The sequence below is a fragment of the Fusarium mangiferae genome, assembly GCF_900044065.1.
Source record: "Fusarium mangiferae strain MRC7560 genome assembly, contig: FMAN_scaffold013, whole genome shotgun sequence".
Classification (NCBI taxonomy): Eukaryota; Fungi; Ascomycota; class Sordariomycetes; order Hypocreales; family Nectriaceae; genus Fusarium; species Fusarium mangiferae.
The window spans coordinates 251,681-267,419 of record NW_024573933.1 but is presented as its reverse complement, the minus strand read 5'-3'; the positions used below and the strand labels follow the sequence as shown (position 1 = coordinate 267,419).

The window sequence follows — 15,739 nt, the reverse complement described above, 5'->3', positions numbered from 1 at the left end:
GGATCTTTTTGTCATCTGGAAGCCCTAGATCTAAACGGATGCAGTCTCGTACGTTTCTTGTAAATTATCACCTAGCTCCAGTCTCAAAAATACTACCACTATATCTTCCTGAACTTTCCTCGCCATCTATCTACACCTTGCCAAGTCGTAAAGTCTCTTGTAAATATATCGAAGGCAACACCCTTTGATCCGGCCTGTTGTTGGTACTCTCATTAACAATCACCTGCGCTACCCCAGCAACGCCATAACCTGTACCAGTGATGATAAAGGTCAAGCCCGTAGCTGCAATACCTGACCCAGCACTAATCTTGGCTTGATCATTGACGGATATACTACTACCGCCATCTGCAACCGCAGGCGGTCCGCTGATCAAAAATTCATCACCGCCGCTCGTGATGGCATGTGTGATTGGGTCTCTGGCCGCAGTATTTGTGGCCTCGTTGGCAAGAGCGGGTGCAGTTAGTAAGTTTGCTTCGACCGATCCAACGGAGAATTGGAAGAATATGGAGTTGACTGTTGTCTAACTCTGGGCTCTAAGTACGGTGTTCGTAACAGAGAATGTAAGAGTCACATGACCAGAGGAGCTGAATCGAGTAGGAGCTACTGCATAGGTGTAGGTAGGGTCCGGCTTTTGGGGCAGGCTTGATATGTAGCCGTCCTTGTTGTTGTCTAGATACTGTTGTGCATCTTCGGGAAGACTATGGTGTACAAATAGCCTATAGTTGTCAATGGGTTAGCCAAAGTCTCAAGCGTTGCCTTGTCATGCGTGAACCCTACTCCATAAAGTTGATGATGATGCATAGCACTCCTACCACATTGCCGACAACCGGGACGACAGCAGACTCGACACTGGCCATCATCAGCACGGTTTCAGCAATTCATGTGAATACTTAAGCGCTGTTCGCCACTTCTCCAATTTGTCCTATACAAGATACCGGTTAGCAACGAAAAAGCTGATCCCGATACATAGAAGGAGAAGAAGTCAGGGCATACCAGTACTTCGATTCCTGTAGGCTGATTTTGCTCAAACTCCTTCTTGGTCAGGAATCTGATACAGATACAAGCCGAGACATTCAGTGTTACATTGATAACGGTACTCGTCTTTTCGATGATGCCCAACCTTTCAGCGGTTTTTTCCGCAGACTTGACATCTCGCACAAAACAACCAATTCTCTCGTTCGTGACCCCATTGTCGGGATCAACAGCCTCATACTCTTCCTGGGGGAAGAGGTCACTTATACCCAAATCTCCTTTGACTTCTTCTGGTTCAATGATTGCAAGGGGTGGACCCTGAAGGCCAATATTCTGGCAGAGCTCATGAAACGCTTTTGCCTGCGCTAGTGTTTGGATTTGCCGCCTGCACCTTCTGGGTGATTGTGACAGTTTCCTTGGTAGAGGTGAGCGTCTGAGTTATGGGTGAGACAACGGTTAGGATAGCTCGTGCTGAACCATCGAAATGTTCTCAGTCCTGGGTGTGAAGAAACAGAACCAGAAGGACGCTTTTCGTCCCGCTACTAGGGTACATGTTTTGGCTCTACCAGGGAGTCTGTTTCTGATTTCTGTAAAAGTCAAGAAGTTCGGACATCAACTCATTATCTAAGGCGTTCTGGTTCTGGGGTAATGCCATGAGATCCGGAAAAAGGGTTGTTAGAGAAGGCAAACACCCTAGAGCTCCTTCTCTAAAACTGCTGTTAAGGAGCCGATGGTGTCTCTGCAGCTTTTGTGTAGTTGCGTGACCTTCAGCAAATCCCCCCTCTAGCATCGCACCAACAGTGCGTGGTAAGAAAGAACTCTTCATAGGGGAGAATTATGGCAAAACGACATCGGGCTTCACAAGGTGGTGAAGGGTGATGGCAGAGAAACACAAATAGTTTAGCATAGATACTGGCCCTAGATTCGTTCTTCTAGGCGTGATAATAACCCTCACTCTATTCTATCCTATTGCATGCGCTTCACTAACCTTTTGGCCTGTTTCCCCCTGGTGTTGTAAATCCCAGCTCGGTAACAAATTCTTACAAGATAGTCTCCTACACCCCTTTCATCATAGTCATTGCTGCCCAGGACTGTCATCACATTCATCTTGCTTCTATCTCCTACTCCCACGCACCTGTTGACGCGGGTTTGTTGGCATGCAATTCATTGGAAACCGCTGGAGGGTAAGCGGCCTAGCGGTACCATTTCAGAAGACCCGGTGAGCGTGTCGTGTCTTGAAAATGCCCTCCTTGCTAGCAATTTCAATGCGGGCAACGATGTACATATGATAGCCACGTTGATCTCGACGCCTGACCAAATGACAAGATTAACGCCCTCAACCTCTGATGGTGAAGTGAATGTCAGCTCAGTGACCGTGACCAGTTTCAGAATGCTGACTAACGTGTCTTTTGTTGACTAGTTGCGGAAGAAAATCCATAAATCGCGTAGAGCCTCAACATTGCAACTAAGCATACACTACATGATATCAGAACACAGGGCGATATGATTCAACCAGACAAGGGGTACTTACAAGCCTCCGCATCCGAAAATACTAATAAGGGCAATTCTTGCCTTTGACGAGATCTGTAAAGCTTTCAGAAAGGGCCAAGGTGCGATAAGAATGGCCAAGTCGTTCAGAATATTGATAATAGCCAACGTATATTGTAAGATCCCCTGATTGATGCATCGTCCAGGTAAGGTCTGATTCCAAAGCTTGGCAACAGGCCAGCACGAGACCAACGGCAAAATAAGGCAGGGTAGTGCATATACGGAAAGCCAGCATATGAGAGCGATGAAGATACGTTGAGCGAGCGGCAAAGTGAAAATTCTTTTATACTGGACCAATGTCGAGAATTTAACGGTAAGCTGCGTGAAGTTGTAAGCAGCGATTGTAGCGAGGCGAACCTGGAGAAATTGCTGTAGCCTAGCGGGTGGGACCACATCTCCAAGTCCTAAGCTCACGCCTAGCACGGGTGTCAGTCTTGTCTTTGGCAGAAAAACGGGCTATTTGTAGTTACTAAACATGGATGCCGTAAGAAATCCGACTGATCCAAACTGAGAAGGCATTGGTCAAAATTAATGAGGTGACGAAACGTGCTAGATGCCTACTTACAGTAGCGATAATAGCAAGCCAGTCTTCTAATCTCATGAAAGCCAATACCATGCGGGTGATGGTTCTTAGGGTGACACACAAAACAGATAGTGCCGTCAACAAGAACCCACAGATAACGAGGGCATGATTTTCAGCCACAATAGCAACGTTTGCAACAAACCACATGGTGTAGTAGTTACGTGTTGAAACATCAAGGTATTTTTGGTGGTGAGAGCACGCAGAGTCTGCACCGAGTCGTATGAGCCCGCGACATAATTCTTTAAATTTATATAAAAGACGTCTTGGTGGCGTCCGACAGAGTTTCTGCAGTCAGCACCTCATTTAGAAATGGGCTGGAGTAGAATTAAATGCCTCTGTGTTTTTGGACACCTAAAAGTGTAGTGGTGTACAGACGCTGCAGACCGGTACCCCTGTGGCTGAAACATTCGGCGTGGACTTTTCGCATAGGATGGTGTGAGAGAATTTTAATTCTAGAATCCTTCACCTGCTAAATTAAAACCTTCTATCCTGTGTCAACTGTGTTAGGCAAGTAGGCGTCTGCTAGCTTAACAGATTGGCGTTCGTTTCGTTTCTCAGACCAAGGATTCCCGGTCAAGCAGCTGAGCCCTGAGCCCCACATCTCGGGCCGGCCGTATAGAACTAGAAAGGGTTTCCCTGTCAATTCATTGATACCCCTGAGTTTTCTTATTGACGGCATCATTAGGTATTTCAAATTACAAAGTTCAGAGCACAGATACCTCCCTTTGGTCCTGCCTGCCAGCGGGAAAAAGGTAGGAATTCTTGATCCCTCGGTATGATGTTGTCCAAGGAGGTTTTGATGAAGTGCTTAACTTCCTATCTACCACTTGTCCCGTGACCATTTTTACAAGATATCACCCATAGCCCGATTGGCTTCAAATGGGGGTACTGGGTTCAAAGACGTAGATTGCGAGAATGGTTGCAATTAGGTAATTTGGGGATATATACTCCGTAGCGTGGAAAGTGAAGGGGAAAGGAAGGATGAGGAGAAGGCACAATAATTCGATGCTATTGGTGCTCACCTGGTTGAGAGCTCGTATTGGTCCTGCATTTGGTTGAACCCTGGATCCTTACCCGTTGGAGTTGGATGCTGGCTGGACCGTGCTGAACCTAAAATTGTGAATTGCCAACCAGAACCTTGCATACATCCCTGCACAAACTCAAGGCCATTTGGGATGCCTAGTAAAAGATTCCGACTCCTTCTCCATCTCTGGTTCATTCATGGGTGACGACCAGATGGGACTGTACCATATGCTGGTCGCTGCCCGCTCTATAGGCATAACGGTATATAGGACAAATAAGTCAGCAAGATTGAGCACAGTTAACAGAAATCCTAAGATGACCTTTGGGCTTGTAGGGCGGTTATTGAGCAACTGATATTTGTGGACAGTAGGGTTCGTTTTGATCGGATGAAATCTATTCAGCTCTATCGGTTCGTATCTGAACCCCTACTATATATACCAGACGTACCAAGCTTGGCTGAGACAAAATCTCATCAGTGCATCAAGAGTTCGCAAAGAAAATCCAATCATAGGATGCTGCATGGTATGAATCAGAATAACAAAGTCATCGCGTAGCCTCCTAAGTACAGTCAAAGGTCAATATAGAAAAATAGCGCTTTTTGTTGAGCTACGGACTAATGTAATGGTTCTGAAGCTATCGCCTCACTGACTAACCAGACACCGACTGACTATGAGCCTGCCAACGCCGCAATCCTACTAATGTAATGTTGCGATATAATGCGGAGCAGTATAGCGATAGAAACATTTACAAAAATGTCACCCAACTGGCCGATGGCTGCCGGACCGTGGAACTCAAATACACCAAGTGCCGCGTTATCCTTAAAAGTGTTTCCTCCAGTAGCCTCGAAGGTGGCAATAGGCCAGCCCTGTCCTAAAACGGAGACAAGTTCCCAGCTTCCAAAGTCACTGTCGGAAAACGCTTCAACTATCTGCCTCACCGTTGATTGTTTTTGTGTCTTCTTCCTCCTCCACTGCCATCGCTGGGAAGAACCATTGACCTCAACGTCAAATGGCCAGGTTGCGCCGTCATTAAACATACTAGTCTCCACGAAATTCGCCTGAAAGCCGTCAAATGTAATGGTGCTCTTGCTGCTAAACATGTGTCGACTCTCTATAGTGCAAATGGGCAGATTCTCAGATGCATATGGACCTTGCTTGATCTTGAGTCTGCTGCTAGAGAACATCTTTGCAGAGTAGGCTACCGGGCCTTTGAGCTGAGGGCCCAGTTCGAGACAACTTGTGCCGCCGCTCGTCATGACATTCCAAACGTGGAACTTGGCGGGGAGTCTGGTGAAGCCTACGCGAGGGTAGTAGTTTGGTGGTCCTTGAATGCCAGAAGACCCTGGTTGCGGCGGATAGATAGGCTGCTGATATCCGGGCGAAGGTGCGTTAGGGGGTGCCTCATAGTACGGAGGATCCATTGGTAATGAGTGGTATGTTTTGGCACCCGCTGGAGGGCCAGGCGGTGGATAGTAGTTGGGATAGTTAGACATAACGGTTGAAGCTATTCCTTCACTGAGAAGGTCCAGGCGGGAGCTTTCTGAGAGGGGACGTTGGGCAACGTTTCTAAGTCTTGATTTAGAGTGATAGACTGGCATGTGCATTACGGCTTGGGGAGGGCATGTTATAGTCTAAATACTTTTCTCAGTTTCTCTTGGTTTTTCCTATTGATCGCGCGATGATCCCTCTTCAAGGTTTAAGTGGGGTCGAATCAAACTTGGAGCTTACCCTTTTAGGTGAAATCGTGCGCCGTGGGTCAGCTTGTGGAACCTTGATTCTTCCTGAATGAATGATGCCTGAGTCTTGAGTTGACTAATCGACAAATGAATCAACCCATCTGTTGACGCGAAAGCGTGGCATCGCCGGGCTAAGACTTCAAATTGTTCCGTATTGGGAGTGCTACAATATTAAACATTCGGTAAACTCCACAAGAAATCCCAAGACCTATCTTCTGGCTCGGCTATGTCGGGGTCATCAGTGGCGAAGCCGAATGGAGCCATGCTTGGATCAAATGGCAGCGCAAGCCAGTCATCCACAGCCGGCATCGACAGATCTCCTAGAGAGTCATCTACTGGCGGTACGCTGGTGTCAAAAATCCATTGGGAGGTTTGGTCTACTGCACGAATCCCCTGAGGAATCGTAGTTGGGACCAGACTTTGCCTATACTTCTCCAGATGCATGTCCAACAACTCTCCATACCGAGAAGCTAGATGCATCTCGTCGAGATTGCTATCTCTCAAAGCTCGGATGCTTCTCTCCAAAATTCCAAGGGAGGTCTCCAGATCTGTTGTTCGGATCCCAAGACTCAGGGCTTTTAGAAGGAAAATGGAAACCATAATGATGCGGAGAAATACTCGAACGGGGCAGTATCGGAGCGTACCAGCCTCAAATAGCCTACTGACTGACTCAAGAGCCTGGCATGATGAGTCTATAACTTCTTTGATAAAGGAGTAGTCTGTTGCAGTGATAGATGACTGAAGAACGTCGGTGTCGATGGAATTTGGCGGTCTTCGACCAAGAACTCGATCAACGGCGGCCTGAATTCCAAATGAATTCATGAAGACCCGGAGATAGTTGTATTCAATAGTCAAGTCTTCGTAAGCATGAGAATATAAATCTGAAGTGATCAACCGTTAGTGCAGAACGACCTAGGAAAGGAGAGGGCATGGCGTACTCTCGTGGCTGAGGTGGGTTGTCTTCCATCCTGCCAGCTGTTTCTGAAAGTGTTTGATGATGTTGATATATCTGGAGCTACTAAGAATGTCTCGAATGCCCGCGGCCGAGGGACATAGAACATCGATGATGGTGCGTGTAAGATTAGTCAGATCAAGCCATGCTGCCACTATAGCTGAATCGCCCTGCACGTCTCTTCTGGAAGACTCTGACATGAAGCGCGACACAGAAGTCGGCATCATGGAAGGACATCCTAGTCGACTCGACTGCTGCTCTAGAAATATATATAGAAGATCGCGCAATCGTGTTTGCTGGGCTTTGAATCCTGGTGGTTTAGCAGACATGTCACCTCTTTCGCCATCATCGCAGAGACCAAGCTCAAGAGCCAAAGACTGCACGCAGCCTAGTAACATCCAAGACATACGATCCGAGGTCTTGGCAGGTAGTATAACATCTCTTAACCACTGAGCTTCGTTGTCGTCAGTTGTGTCTGCTTGATTATCGAACTGGTCATCCCGAGGGTCGAAGTCGGTGAGTAATGTAGACGAGTCCCAGCCATCTGAAGCCGGCGGTAGATTTATCGCTTGCGGGTGCCACTCTATGATCAGCAGCAGAGCTTCGATGGATCCTCGGGTTCTTGTCTTTGCTTTTGATCGCTTCTCTTGGCCAAAGATGATTCTCATGACGAGATGCTGACAGTGCTCCCATAATCGGTGGTGGACAATGGTGCTCCTGGCTAGACCGCCGTGACCACTCAAGACGTGGTACCGGGATGATATCATCAGGATGACACAGCAGAGGAGAGGCTCCTGTGTGATTAGCTTGTAGTGCTTTTCGTGGGTTAGGTCAAAGCCTCTCGACACGGGAGATAGTGGCGCTAAATTTTGCTGAAATCTGACAATGAGATAGTGAGTGATGATCTTGCTTTCATTTGGAAAGATGGTACTTACAGTTCAACATAATTGACTGCTTCTTCGGCCGTAAACCAGCCCATTCTGACAAACCGGAAAGCCCGCCATACCGTTAACGGGCTGAGAGAGATGGGGGAAATGTGGCTAGGCCTAGATGCCATGGCAGATGCAGTTGTTCCAGGGCTCGACGTCTCCGCGGTACGATGCAGTGTATGCCGTGTCATAGGCCCTTGATTGCTCGGCGAGGCACCCTCTTTGTTCGCGTGTTCAATCGCAGGCTGGTACAAAAGTCGCAGTGCGTCGTTACCGTTTGAAACAAGTGTAGTAGTGATTTCACCTGCAGGTCCGGTGGAGCTTATAGACGGTGAAGCTTCGTTCATGATAGCTTGCGGCTGGTGATCGGGCAGTCCACTACGGACCGATATAGACATGTCTGGGAATGTCAAATCATTACTGTCGTCGAGCATCTGTGATGGCTCTTCCGTAAATGTGTCTTGGCTCATATTGGCTTGAGCCGGCGAGGTACTCGCCATGGGAATGCCATGCTCTGAATCCGCAGCTGGTCAGAGACAATACCACGTTAGGGAAATGGGTTGCAAAGGGTAAGGGACGGACATAAGATCTGAGGCTAGAGATAGACACGTACCTTGTTCGGATGATCCTCTTCTATCGACAGTTTTGTTCCGTTTCCGGTGAGAGCGCTCATCACTGAATACGCATTCTTTGACCTCTCGTTGACATCTCAAGCATGACGCGCCAGGTTTATCGACGATGCAGCGGATCTTCTTCTTCCGACACAACTCGCAAGCATGGTAACCCCGGCGGAAGTCACGCACGCGTCGTCTGCGAGAGGGACCATCACTATCGGGCAAAGTGGGCTCGGTTTGTGCGTCAGCGTCCATGGGTGCTTTTCTGCGTGAAGGGAGTTGCCTGAGGGTCGATTGTCCGAGAATCCTGAGAATCGGAAAGTGGCGGATGATGACGGATATAAGTAAGTCTCCGCCGGATGTCGCTAATATTTAGGTGATAGACTAATTCTGTGGGCTAGCTTGGCGTCGTGCGGGGGAAACACGGGCTAAGTCCCGGATAGCTTTGGGGCGACTTCCGTAGCCAGACACGGGAAATGGTTTCCGAATGGGAAAAACACAGATAATAAAGACTAACTACGTGATGACTCTCTGAAAACGAAGCGTGCAAATTATATCAGTGACCAAAAGACCGAGCATATGATTGTAATGTTGCAAAGACCGAATCTTGTGCTATAGAACAGAATAACTAACTGACTATGGAATGGACACACTCAAGTAGTCCAACTTGTTGGAAGAATTATCCACCGTTTCAAGATCAGAACAAACCGCTATTTTATGTGAGGTAGCGAAAGTTCTTGTTCTTGTCACCAAGCTCCGTAACATCAACAGCCATATCGGAATCGACGGGGCCATATTCCCGGTCCCTTCTCTTGTTCTCACGTTCCAAAGCAAAGTGCAGGCCCAATGCAAGGACAGAGATCAGTCCGGTCAATCCACAGCCAATGGTAGTGCCACGAAGGTAGAGAGGCCTGGTCAAGCATTGTCTTAGTGTACGCACGCCCAAGTATGAGGTTTCGAAATATGCAACAGGGAGACTTACCCGTCAGAACTGGGAAATACAACACTGCTGACAAAAGAAGAGCATTGACCAAAGGTAGCCAGAATGGCCAGTCCAGCACCCTTCTTCGAGTCTCCTCCTTGATTGTTAAGCAGCCAGGTGATGTTGATGGCGAGCGCTGGAAAGACTCCACACGACGCCAGAAAGATGGCGGCATAACGGGTTGCCTTCTTAGACTCATCCTGAACAACTACCAGCATCAGGTAGCCAATAAAGCCAATGAAAGCACTACCGCCGACAACATATCCTCTCTTCCCATACCTATCGCTCACCAAAGCTGCCAGCACGCAGCAAAGGAAAGCTAAAAAGTATGGCGGTGCAGTCAGGCCCTGTGCTGTGACGGATGAGTAACCCATATCGCGGACAATAGTCGGGAGAAAGTTGGAAAGGCCAGCGAAGGAGTAGTTGCAGCAAAAATGGATGACAGTATGGATGTAATTCTGGTAGTCGGTCAGGCCAGCGAATATCTGGTTCCAGCGAACTCCAGTCTTCTTGGTGCGATCGCGGACCTGAAGCCGCTCGATAGCGTAGGTGGCATCTTTCTCGGATAGGTATTTGGCCTTGTCTGGGGAATCCGCTAAGAAGAACCAAGCGACGAGGGAGAAGGCTACAGTGGGGGCGCCCTCTATAACAAACTAGTCAGAACGCTGTGGCACAGAATATTATGAGCATGTTGCCACGTACCGATGATGAAGAGATATCTCCAAGGCTCCAGAGAGCCACTGATATGGGTGATCCCGTAAGCCAATGCAGAAGCGAAGCAGTTTGCTAACGGCGACATTCCAAGTAGTAGAGAAACACGAAAACCGAGCTCGTCACGACGGTAGAACAAAGACAGGAAATACGGTGCACCAGCCCCAAAAGCAGCCTCAAATACACCAAGCAGCGCCCGGCAAGCAATGAGTCCACCAAGGTTATGCACAGCACCAGCGCACATGGCTGCCGTTCCCCAACTACAAGAAACACACCATTAGTGCCTACCGCGGTCACTGATATAGAGACTTGCTTACCAAACGCAAAGCCCCGCGACGTATTTGCTCGCAGGGAGGATCTTCCAGAAAAGGCTGGTCCACTCGAAACAAACGTAGCAGATATAGAACGCGTTAAGGACCCATGCCCACTGAGAGTCGCTGAGACCCAGGTCATCTTTTGCGCCAGCGGTTTTGGCGTTGCCGATATTTCCTCGGTCGAGATAGGATAGGATGTACAGGCAGCAGACGATGGGGAGAAGTCGGCGGTCAAACTAGATGCCAGTTAGTACATATCTTATGTATAACATGATTAATAGCTTACTGTATTCTTGATACGCTTGTTGGCCTCCTCGGGAACGTCAACGCGTTGCTGTTCCTGGTGCTCTGTTGCATGTTCAAGTTCCTCTGTGCCCAAGGACATCTTGTGCTCAGACTCTGGGTGATTCATCATGAGAGTGTAGCGAAAGATGAATTAGATATAAAGACGAAGCTTGATAAATTGGGAGTTGGGGATGGATCCTTCTCGAGGATTTCAGCAGGTTTTAGTAGTCGGGAGGTGGACTATCACTTTTGAAGCGCTTTGACCCTATCATCGACAGATCCCGTCAGTCTCCGGGATTCAAGGTTTGTAGCTTGCAGAAAGGGGGACATCTGATCTCGGGTCCAGATCCAAGATGCGGGGTCCCCGCATACCCCAGATTCTTTGAGAACTATCCGGGGGGGTCTTTAGATCCGGAGCATGCTCTGCTCCGGATAGAGGACTATCCGTCACTTTCCGAGCATATCCGGATTACAACCGGCGCTGAACCTTTGCCTATTCCTAGACTTCATGTATATAAAATGTTCACCAAGCGTTCTCTTTCCTACTGTTCATCCTCAGCCATCTCAGCATCCAAACAAAACATCTCAGCATCAAACACTCCCATTCACAATGTCCAAGTCCATCGTCAACAGCACCCCCTACCCCTTCCAGTTTAACCCCCCAACCCTGCAAAAACCTGGCAAGCCCGGACAGATCGCCGATGTAACTGGCACTCTGAAGAACGTCCGCGGCAAGATCCCATCTGTCCACGCCTCAGCCCTTCGCACCATGATGCTGGAAGCCCACAATGATCCTACCAAGATTCTCGCTCACTGCTGCAGCTACGATGGCCTTTCATCACGACTCTGTGAAGAAGCGGGTTTTCCAATGATCTTCCTCGCTGGCTATGCTGTATCTAGTGCTTACGGTCTTCCTGACACTGGTTATATCGCCATGTCTGAGGTGTGTGATAAGATTCAGGAAACTGTAAGGCAGGTCTCTGTGCCTGTCATGGCCGATGGAGATACAGGCTACGGCAGCCCGCTTAACGTTAAGCGAACCGTGGAGAGTTATGCCCATGCTGGCGCAGCTGGAATCATGATTGAGGATCAAACATGGCCAAAGCGTAAATCTTTCGACAACCCTTGCTGAAGCAGAATTATCTAAAGCTAACTGTCTTAGGATGCGGTCATACTAAGGGAAAGTCTGTGGTCTCTCGTGGTGAGGCATATGCCCGTATTCAGGCTGCTTGCGACGCTCGTGATCAAGGCAAGGATATTTTCATCCTAGCTAGAACGGACGCGCTGATCCATGGCTGGGAAGAAGCCATGAGCCGTGCGAAGGAGTTCAAGAGGATCGGTGTCGATGCCGTTTTTGTCGAGGCCCTTCCCGATCGTGAGTCTATGCGTCGATGTGTAGAGGAGATTGGTATCCCAACATTTGCAAACAGTAAGTTATGTCCCTTAGCTGAAGTTCTCCTCAAATCATAAGAGTCGTGCTAACTTATGGTGTTAGTCATCGAAGGAGGAAAGACTGAGAATCTGTCTGCAAAGGACCTCGCAGAACTGGGATTCTGTGCTGTGGCTTATCCCTGGACGCTTGTCGCTGCGAAGCTCAAGAGTATCCGCGAGACGTTGGAAGAACTCAAGAAGAGTATGACGGTTGGAAAGCCACCTATGATACTTTCATACAACGAAGTTTGTGAGGGCGTTGGATTCAATAAGTACTGGGATTTGGAAGAGAGGTATAAGTTCAAGGATGATGGCCTTGTGACTGATTCCACGAACGGCCATTCTTAGTCGTCATATCTAGTGCAGAAGGCCAGAGATAAACCATCTATCAATTGAACTAGGAACTTTTGTCTGGCCTTGAAAGCATACTGCAAATTTGGCTGTGAAGCATTAAACTACTAATATTTTGCAGCTCAAAAGTAGCTGTCCAACTCAACAAGAACACGAAGATTATTGGATCAAGAGTGATTACCCAAAAAGCCTCTTTTCATTTTAACATTCTCTTTTCTCCTCGATATCTTATAACAGGAGCAAATAGCTCATCAACCATCTTCACATCCCATCGAGGTCCATCTCCAAAACAGACACAGCTGTCGTACAGCCTGCACTTGACATCCTCCAGCTGATAGTGCAAAACTGCATTTCCATCACCAAGCGCAGCATTTCTCAAACTCTCTAACAAATCATTACTCATTGTCTTCCTTAGCCGTTTCTCAATCCCAATGCACGATAGCCATTGATCTGGATCCTTGCCTGTGCAGCGATACTCTGTCTCGATCAGATTGCACAGTACAAGTCCCAGATCCTTTTCAGCAGCAACAGCATGGGCTTGGCTTATGGAACCCGTTTGTTTATACTCAACTCTTGCCTTTGCCATGGTTTCGATGAACGACGGCTTGATATCCTGCGTGGCTTTTGAATGCTTCAGACCTTTTTGGATGACTGTTTTGGCGTTGTGTTGCGTGCAGACTGTCTGGTAATGCTCCATGACTGACCAGAAAAGAAGACCTGCAAAGGTCTCAGCGCCGGCCCCGAGGTATGGTAAGATGTCTTGAGGCGGTAACGAGACGCGTAGGTAATGTAATGGGTCTAGCCACATGCTGCACTCCAGACGATACTGGGTTGATTGCGAGGGAGTCACTGGTAGAGGGATGTCGCTGTACAAGCTCTGGATACTCTTTTCGTTTGCAGTAGTAGTGTCGTTATCCGAAGTATCGTTGCCAGAGCACGCTGTCTCTATCTGGGAGACGCTTGGTGGAGCTTCGATATCTGCAGCAAGTGCAAGCTCACGAAGGATGTCAAGCATCTCTGGTCGTTCATCGCCTTGAGCTGCATCAAGTAATCTCTTAATGCCCTGCTTCAGCCGCGCATTTTGATCCGCCAGCGCGTGGTTTGACTGAGCTTGCCGCTTGCGAAAAGCTGCCTGTGAGCGTCTGCCTCGCTCACGACGACGCTAGAAGCCCAAGTTAGCGCCTGGATGGAGTCGCTTCGTGGAAAACGCACCGTCAACTCATCTTGAAGCTCTGCAGCACCCATATTATCGTTTACAGGTTACCTTTTGATCTATCATTGGCCCGAGGATATAATGTTCTGTCAAGACTGTTGTCCGAATATTGAATTTGTCAGACTGAAGTGGAGTAGTAAGCACAAATGCCTTGCCTTGATTGGGTGGGCAATTGTACTGGTTACCCCGATCACGTAACCGCCGGGGACAGCTTAGGCCGACTCAATATCTCCAAAAGGGTTAAAAAGCTGAAGTTACGTGTTCGGGGCAAAATGTCTGCCCGGGGTCAGAAGTTGACTAATGAAGAGATCTCCGGTAAGGGCCGAGAGTTGTCTATAAAATGAGGACCTTTCCGCTTCACAAAAATACATCAGAATCACAGAGTTCCCAGCATCTCACACTTATCCTTACAAGTCATTTAATATGGTCAAAATCGCTATTGCAGGGGCTTCTAGCGGTATGTTTAGCTTTATCATCTGACTCCTAAAATTATTAACCTTTTTCAGAGCTCGCTAGAGAGATTCTCGATAGGCTTGTCGCTACTGGAAAGCACGATATCACTGCACTTGTCCGGAAGGTACATCTAGGCCATAGCCCCCATGTTTGAACTGACGACTGACAGACTTAGGACCCATCGACATTCCCAGAGCTCCCAGGCGTCACCTGGGTGAAAGCCAATTACGACAACAAGTCTGAGCTTGTTGATTTATTTCGCGGCGTTGAAACCGTCCTCTCTTTCCTTGCTGTTCACTTAGACCCAGGGAATGAGACCCAGAAGCGACTTATTGACGCAGCTGTTAAGGCTGGCGTCAAGAGATTCGCCCCGTCTGAGTGGGCAACGTGAGTTTTCCATTGAGCAGTGACAAGCGTCATTACAACTAACCATACTTTAGCGGATCCAAACTCGCAGACTCACTCGATGTCATGTCATGGTACAGCGGCAAGATCGAGATCAGAGATTATCTCAAGAGCTTGAACTCTGATAAAAAGGTTGCAGATCCTGGGTCCCCTCTTTATTCCAAGAGCTAACTTGGTCAATCAGGTTATCGAGTATACACTGTTCCAGCCCGGTGGCTTTATGGATTACCTTTGCCATCCATACAAGACTGCAAAATACATCACCACTACCGTCGTCAATGTCGATTTTGTCAAGAAACATGCGATAGTCGTCGAAGGTACCCTCGACGATGAGATCACCTATACAAGTGTCAACGACATTGCCAACATCGTTACCAAGGCCATCGATTTTGAAGGCGAATGGCCCGTGATTGGTGGTATTAGCGGTGACCGTATCTCTATTCGTCAGCTTCTAAACATTGGAGAAGAGCTACGAGGTAAGCATACCAGCCAAGAGAAAGAAACAAAGGTACTGACTTCGGGCAGGAGAGCCATTCGCTATCGAGTGGCTCAAGATGGAGGACCTGGCAGCCGGAGAGCTCAAGACCGACAACTACCCACGACTTCCATTACCATCGGTTCCCCAGGACCAGGTGGAAGCTTTCTCAAAGATGGTTGTTATCGGGACTCTGACTGCTTTCCACCGCGGAGCTTGGACTGTCTCGGATGAATGGAATCAGACTTTTCCGGACTACAAGTTCACAAAGGTTAACGAACTGCTAAAGTCTACGTGGGAGGGCAAGCATCAGGCAATCTAATACATCAGCTTTGCTATGCAATGACAAAGTTTAATTGTTCGATTATGGAATATTACTATTGAACTCGAATGGTGTAGAGAAACGATGGCAACACCCTGGGTCTTACACGTCTAATAATTATATGTTAATCTCCATTCAATGGTAAATAAGTGTCTAAATACAACTTGTCTAACTTGGCTTTTCCAATCAGGCACCACCACACCAATATGCAAATCCTAGTGGATTGTTTCTTCAGCGCCATGGGAGTCCACCTAGCATATGAATGGTGTAAGGGAGGTGACAGCATGTTGTACAATACGCTGAGTTCAATGGAGTTACTTTCTAACATCTTCAGTAGCTTTTAAATGGCAAGGAGTCACAGGAAAGCTTTTATTTATTGTAGATTTCCTAAATCGACCAGACGTAGTTGCAAAAAGTTCTTAAGTTCTCTCTACAGATTTA

At 47.9% G+C, this 15,739-nt stretch overlaps 7 protein-coding genes across 7 annotated transcripts; 2 read left to right on the top strand and 5 right to left on the bottom strand.

Moving 5' to 3' along the window:
• Window positions 1–130: 130 nt before the first annotated feature.
• Window positions 131–3,250, bottom strand: FMAN_00086 (uncharacterized protein; the record flags this gene model as incomplete). The annotated part of the gene is made up of 8 exons (XM_041821893.1): window positions 131–520; window positions 572–716; window positions 778–849; window positions 891–922; window positions 994–1,405; window positions 2,810–2,936; window positions 2,991–3,027; window positions 3,086–3,250. 8 exons carry the CDS (start codon window positions 3,248–3,250, stop codon window positions 131–133), a joined length of 1,380 nt encoding a protein of 459 aa, XP_041687628.1.
• A 1,543-nt stretch (window positions 3,251–4,793) lies between these two features.
• On the bottom strand, window positions 4,794–5,618 carry FMAN_00085 (uncharacterized protein; the record flags this gene model as incomplete). Its single annotated transcript, XM_041821892.1, has 1 exon — window positions 4,794–5,618. One exon carries the CDS (start codon window positions 5,616–5,618, stop codon window positions 4,794–4,796), a length of 825 nt encoding a protein of 274 aa, XP_041687627.1.
• A 414-nt stretch (window positions 5,619–6,032) lies between these two features.
• On the bottom strand, window positions 6,033–8,611 carry FMAN_00084 (uncharacterized protein; the record flags this gene model as incomplete). Its single annotated transcript, XM_041821891.1, has 4 exons — window positions 6,033–6,742; window positions 6,800–7,692; window positions 7,749–8,268; window positions 8,356–8,611. The coding sequence occupies 4 exons, from the start codon at window positions 8,609–8,611 to the stop codon at window positions 6,033–6,035; spliced, it is 2,379 nt and encodes a 792-aa protein (XP_041687626.1).
• A 460-nt stretch (window positions 8,612–9,071) lies between these two features.
• FMAN_00083 (uncharacterized protein) lies at window positions 9,072–10,748 on the bottom strand (the record flags this gene model as incomplete). The annotated part of the gene is made up of 5 exons (XM_041821890.1): window positions 9,072–9,267; window positions 9,339–9,981; window positions 10,041–10,309; window positions 10,367–10,599; window positions 10,650–10,748. 5 exons carry the CDS (start codon window positions 10,746–10,748, stop codon window positions 9,072–9,074), a joined length of 1,440 nt encoding a protein of 479 aa, XP_041687625.1.
• A 510-nt stretch (window positions 10,749–11,258) lies between these two features.
• Window positions 11,259–12,427, top strand: FMAN_00082 (uncharacterized protein; the record flags this gene model as incomplete). The annotated part of the gene is made up of 3 exons (XM_041821888.1): window positions 11,259–11,754; window positions 11,811–12,077; window positions 12,144–12,427. The coding sequence occupies 3 exons, from the start codon at window positions 11,259–11,261 to the stop codon at window positions 12,425–12,427; spliced, it is 1,047 nt and encodes a 348-aa protein (XP_041687624.1).
• Window positions 12,428–12,626: 199 nt separating this feature from the next.
• Window positions 12,627–13,675, bottom strand: FMAN_00081 (uncharacterized protein; the record flags this gene model as incomplete). The annotated part of the gene is made up of 2 exons (XM_041821887.1): window positions 12,627–13,592; window positions 13,643–13,675. 2 exons carry the CDS (start codon window positions 13,673–13,675, stop codon window positions 12,627–12,629), a joined length of 999 nt encoding a protein of 332 aa, XP_041687623.1.
• Window positions 13,676–14,066: 391 nt separating this feature from the next.
• On the top strand, window positions 14,067–15,298 carry FMAN_00080 (related to 2`-hydroxyisoflavone reductase; the record flags this gene model as incomplete). The annotated part of the gene is made up of 6 exons (XM_041821886.1): window positions 14,067–14,100; window positions 14,150–14,220; window positions 14,272–14,483; window positions 14,537–14,633; window positions 14,686–14,977; window positions 15,027–15,298. 6 exons carry the CDS (start codon window positions 14,067–14,069, stop codon window positions 15,296–15,298), a joined length of 978 nt encoding a protein of 325 aa, XP_041687622.1.
• Between the last annotated feature and the right edge of the window lie 441 nt (window positions 15,299–15,739).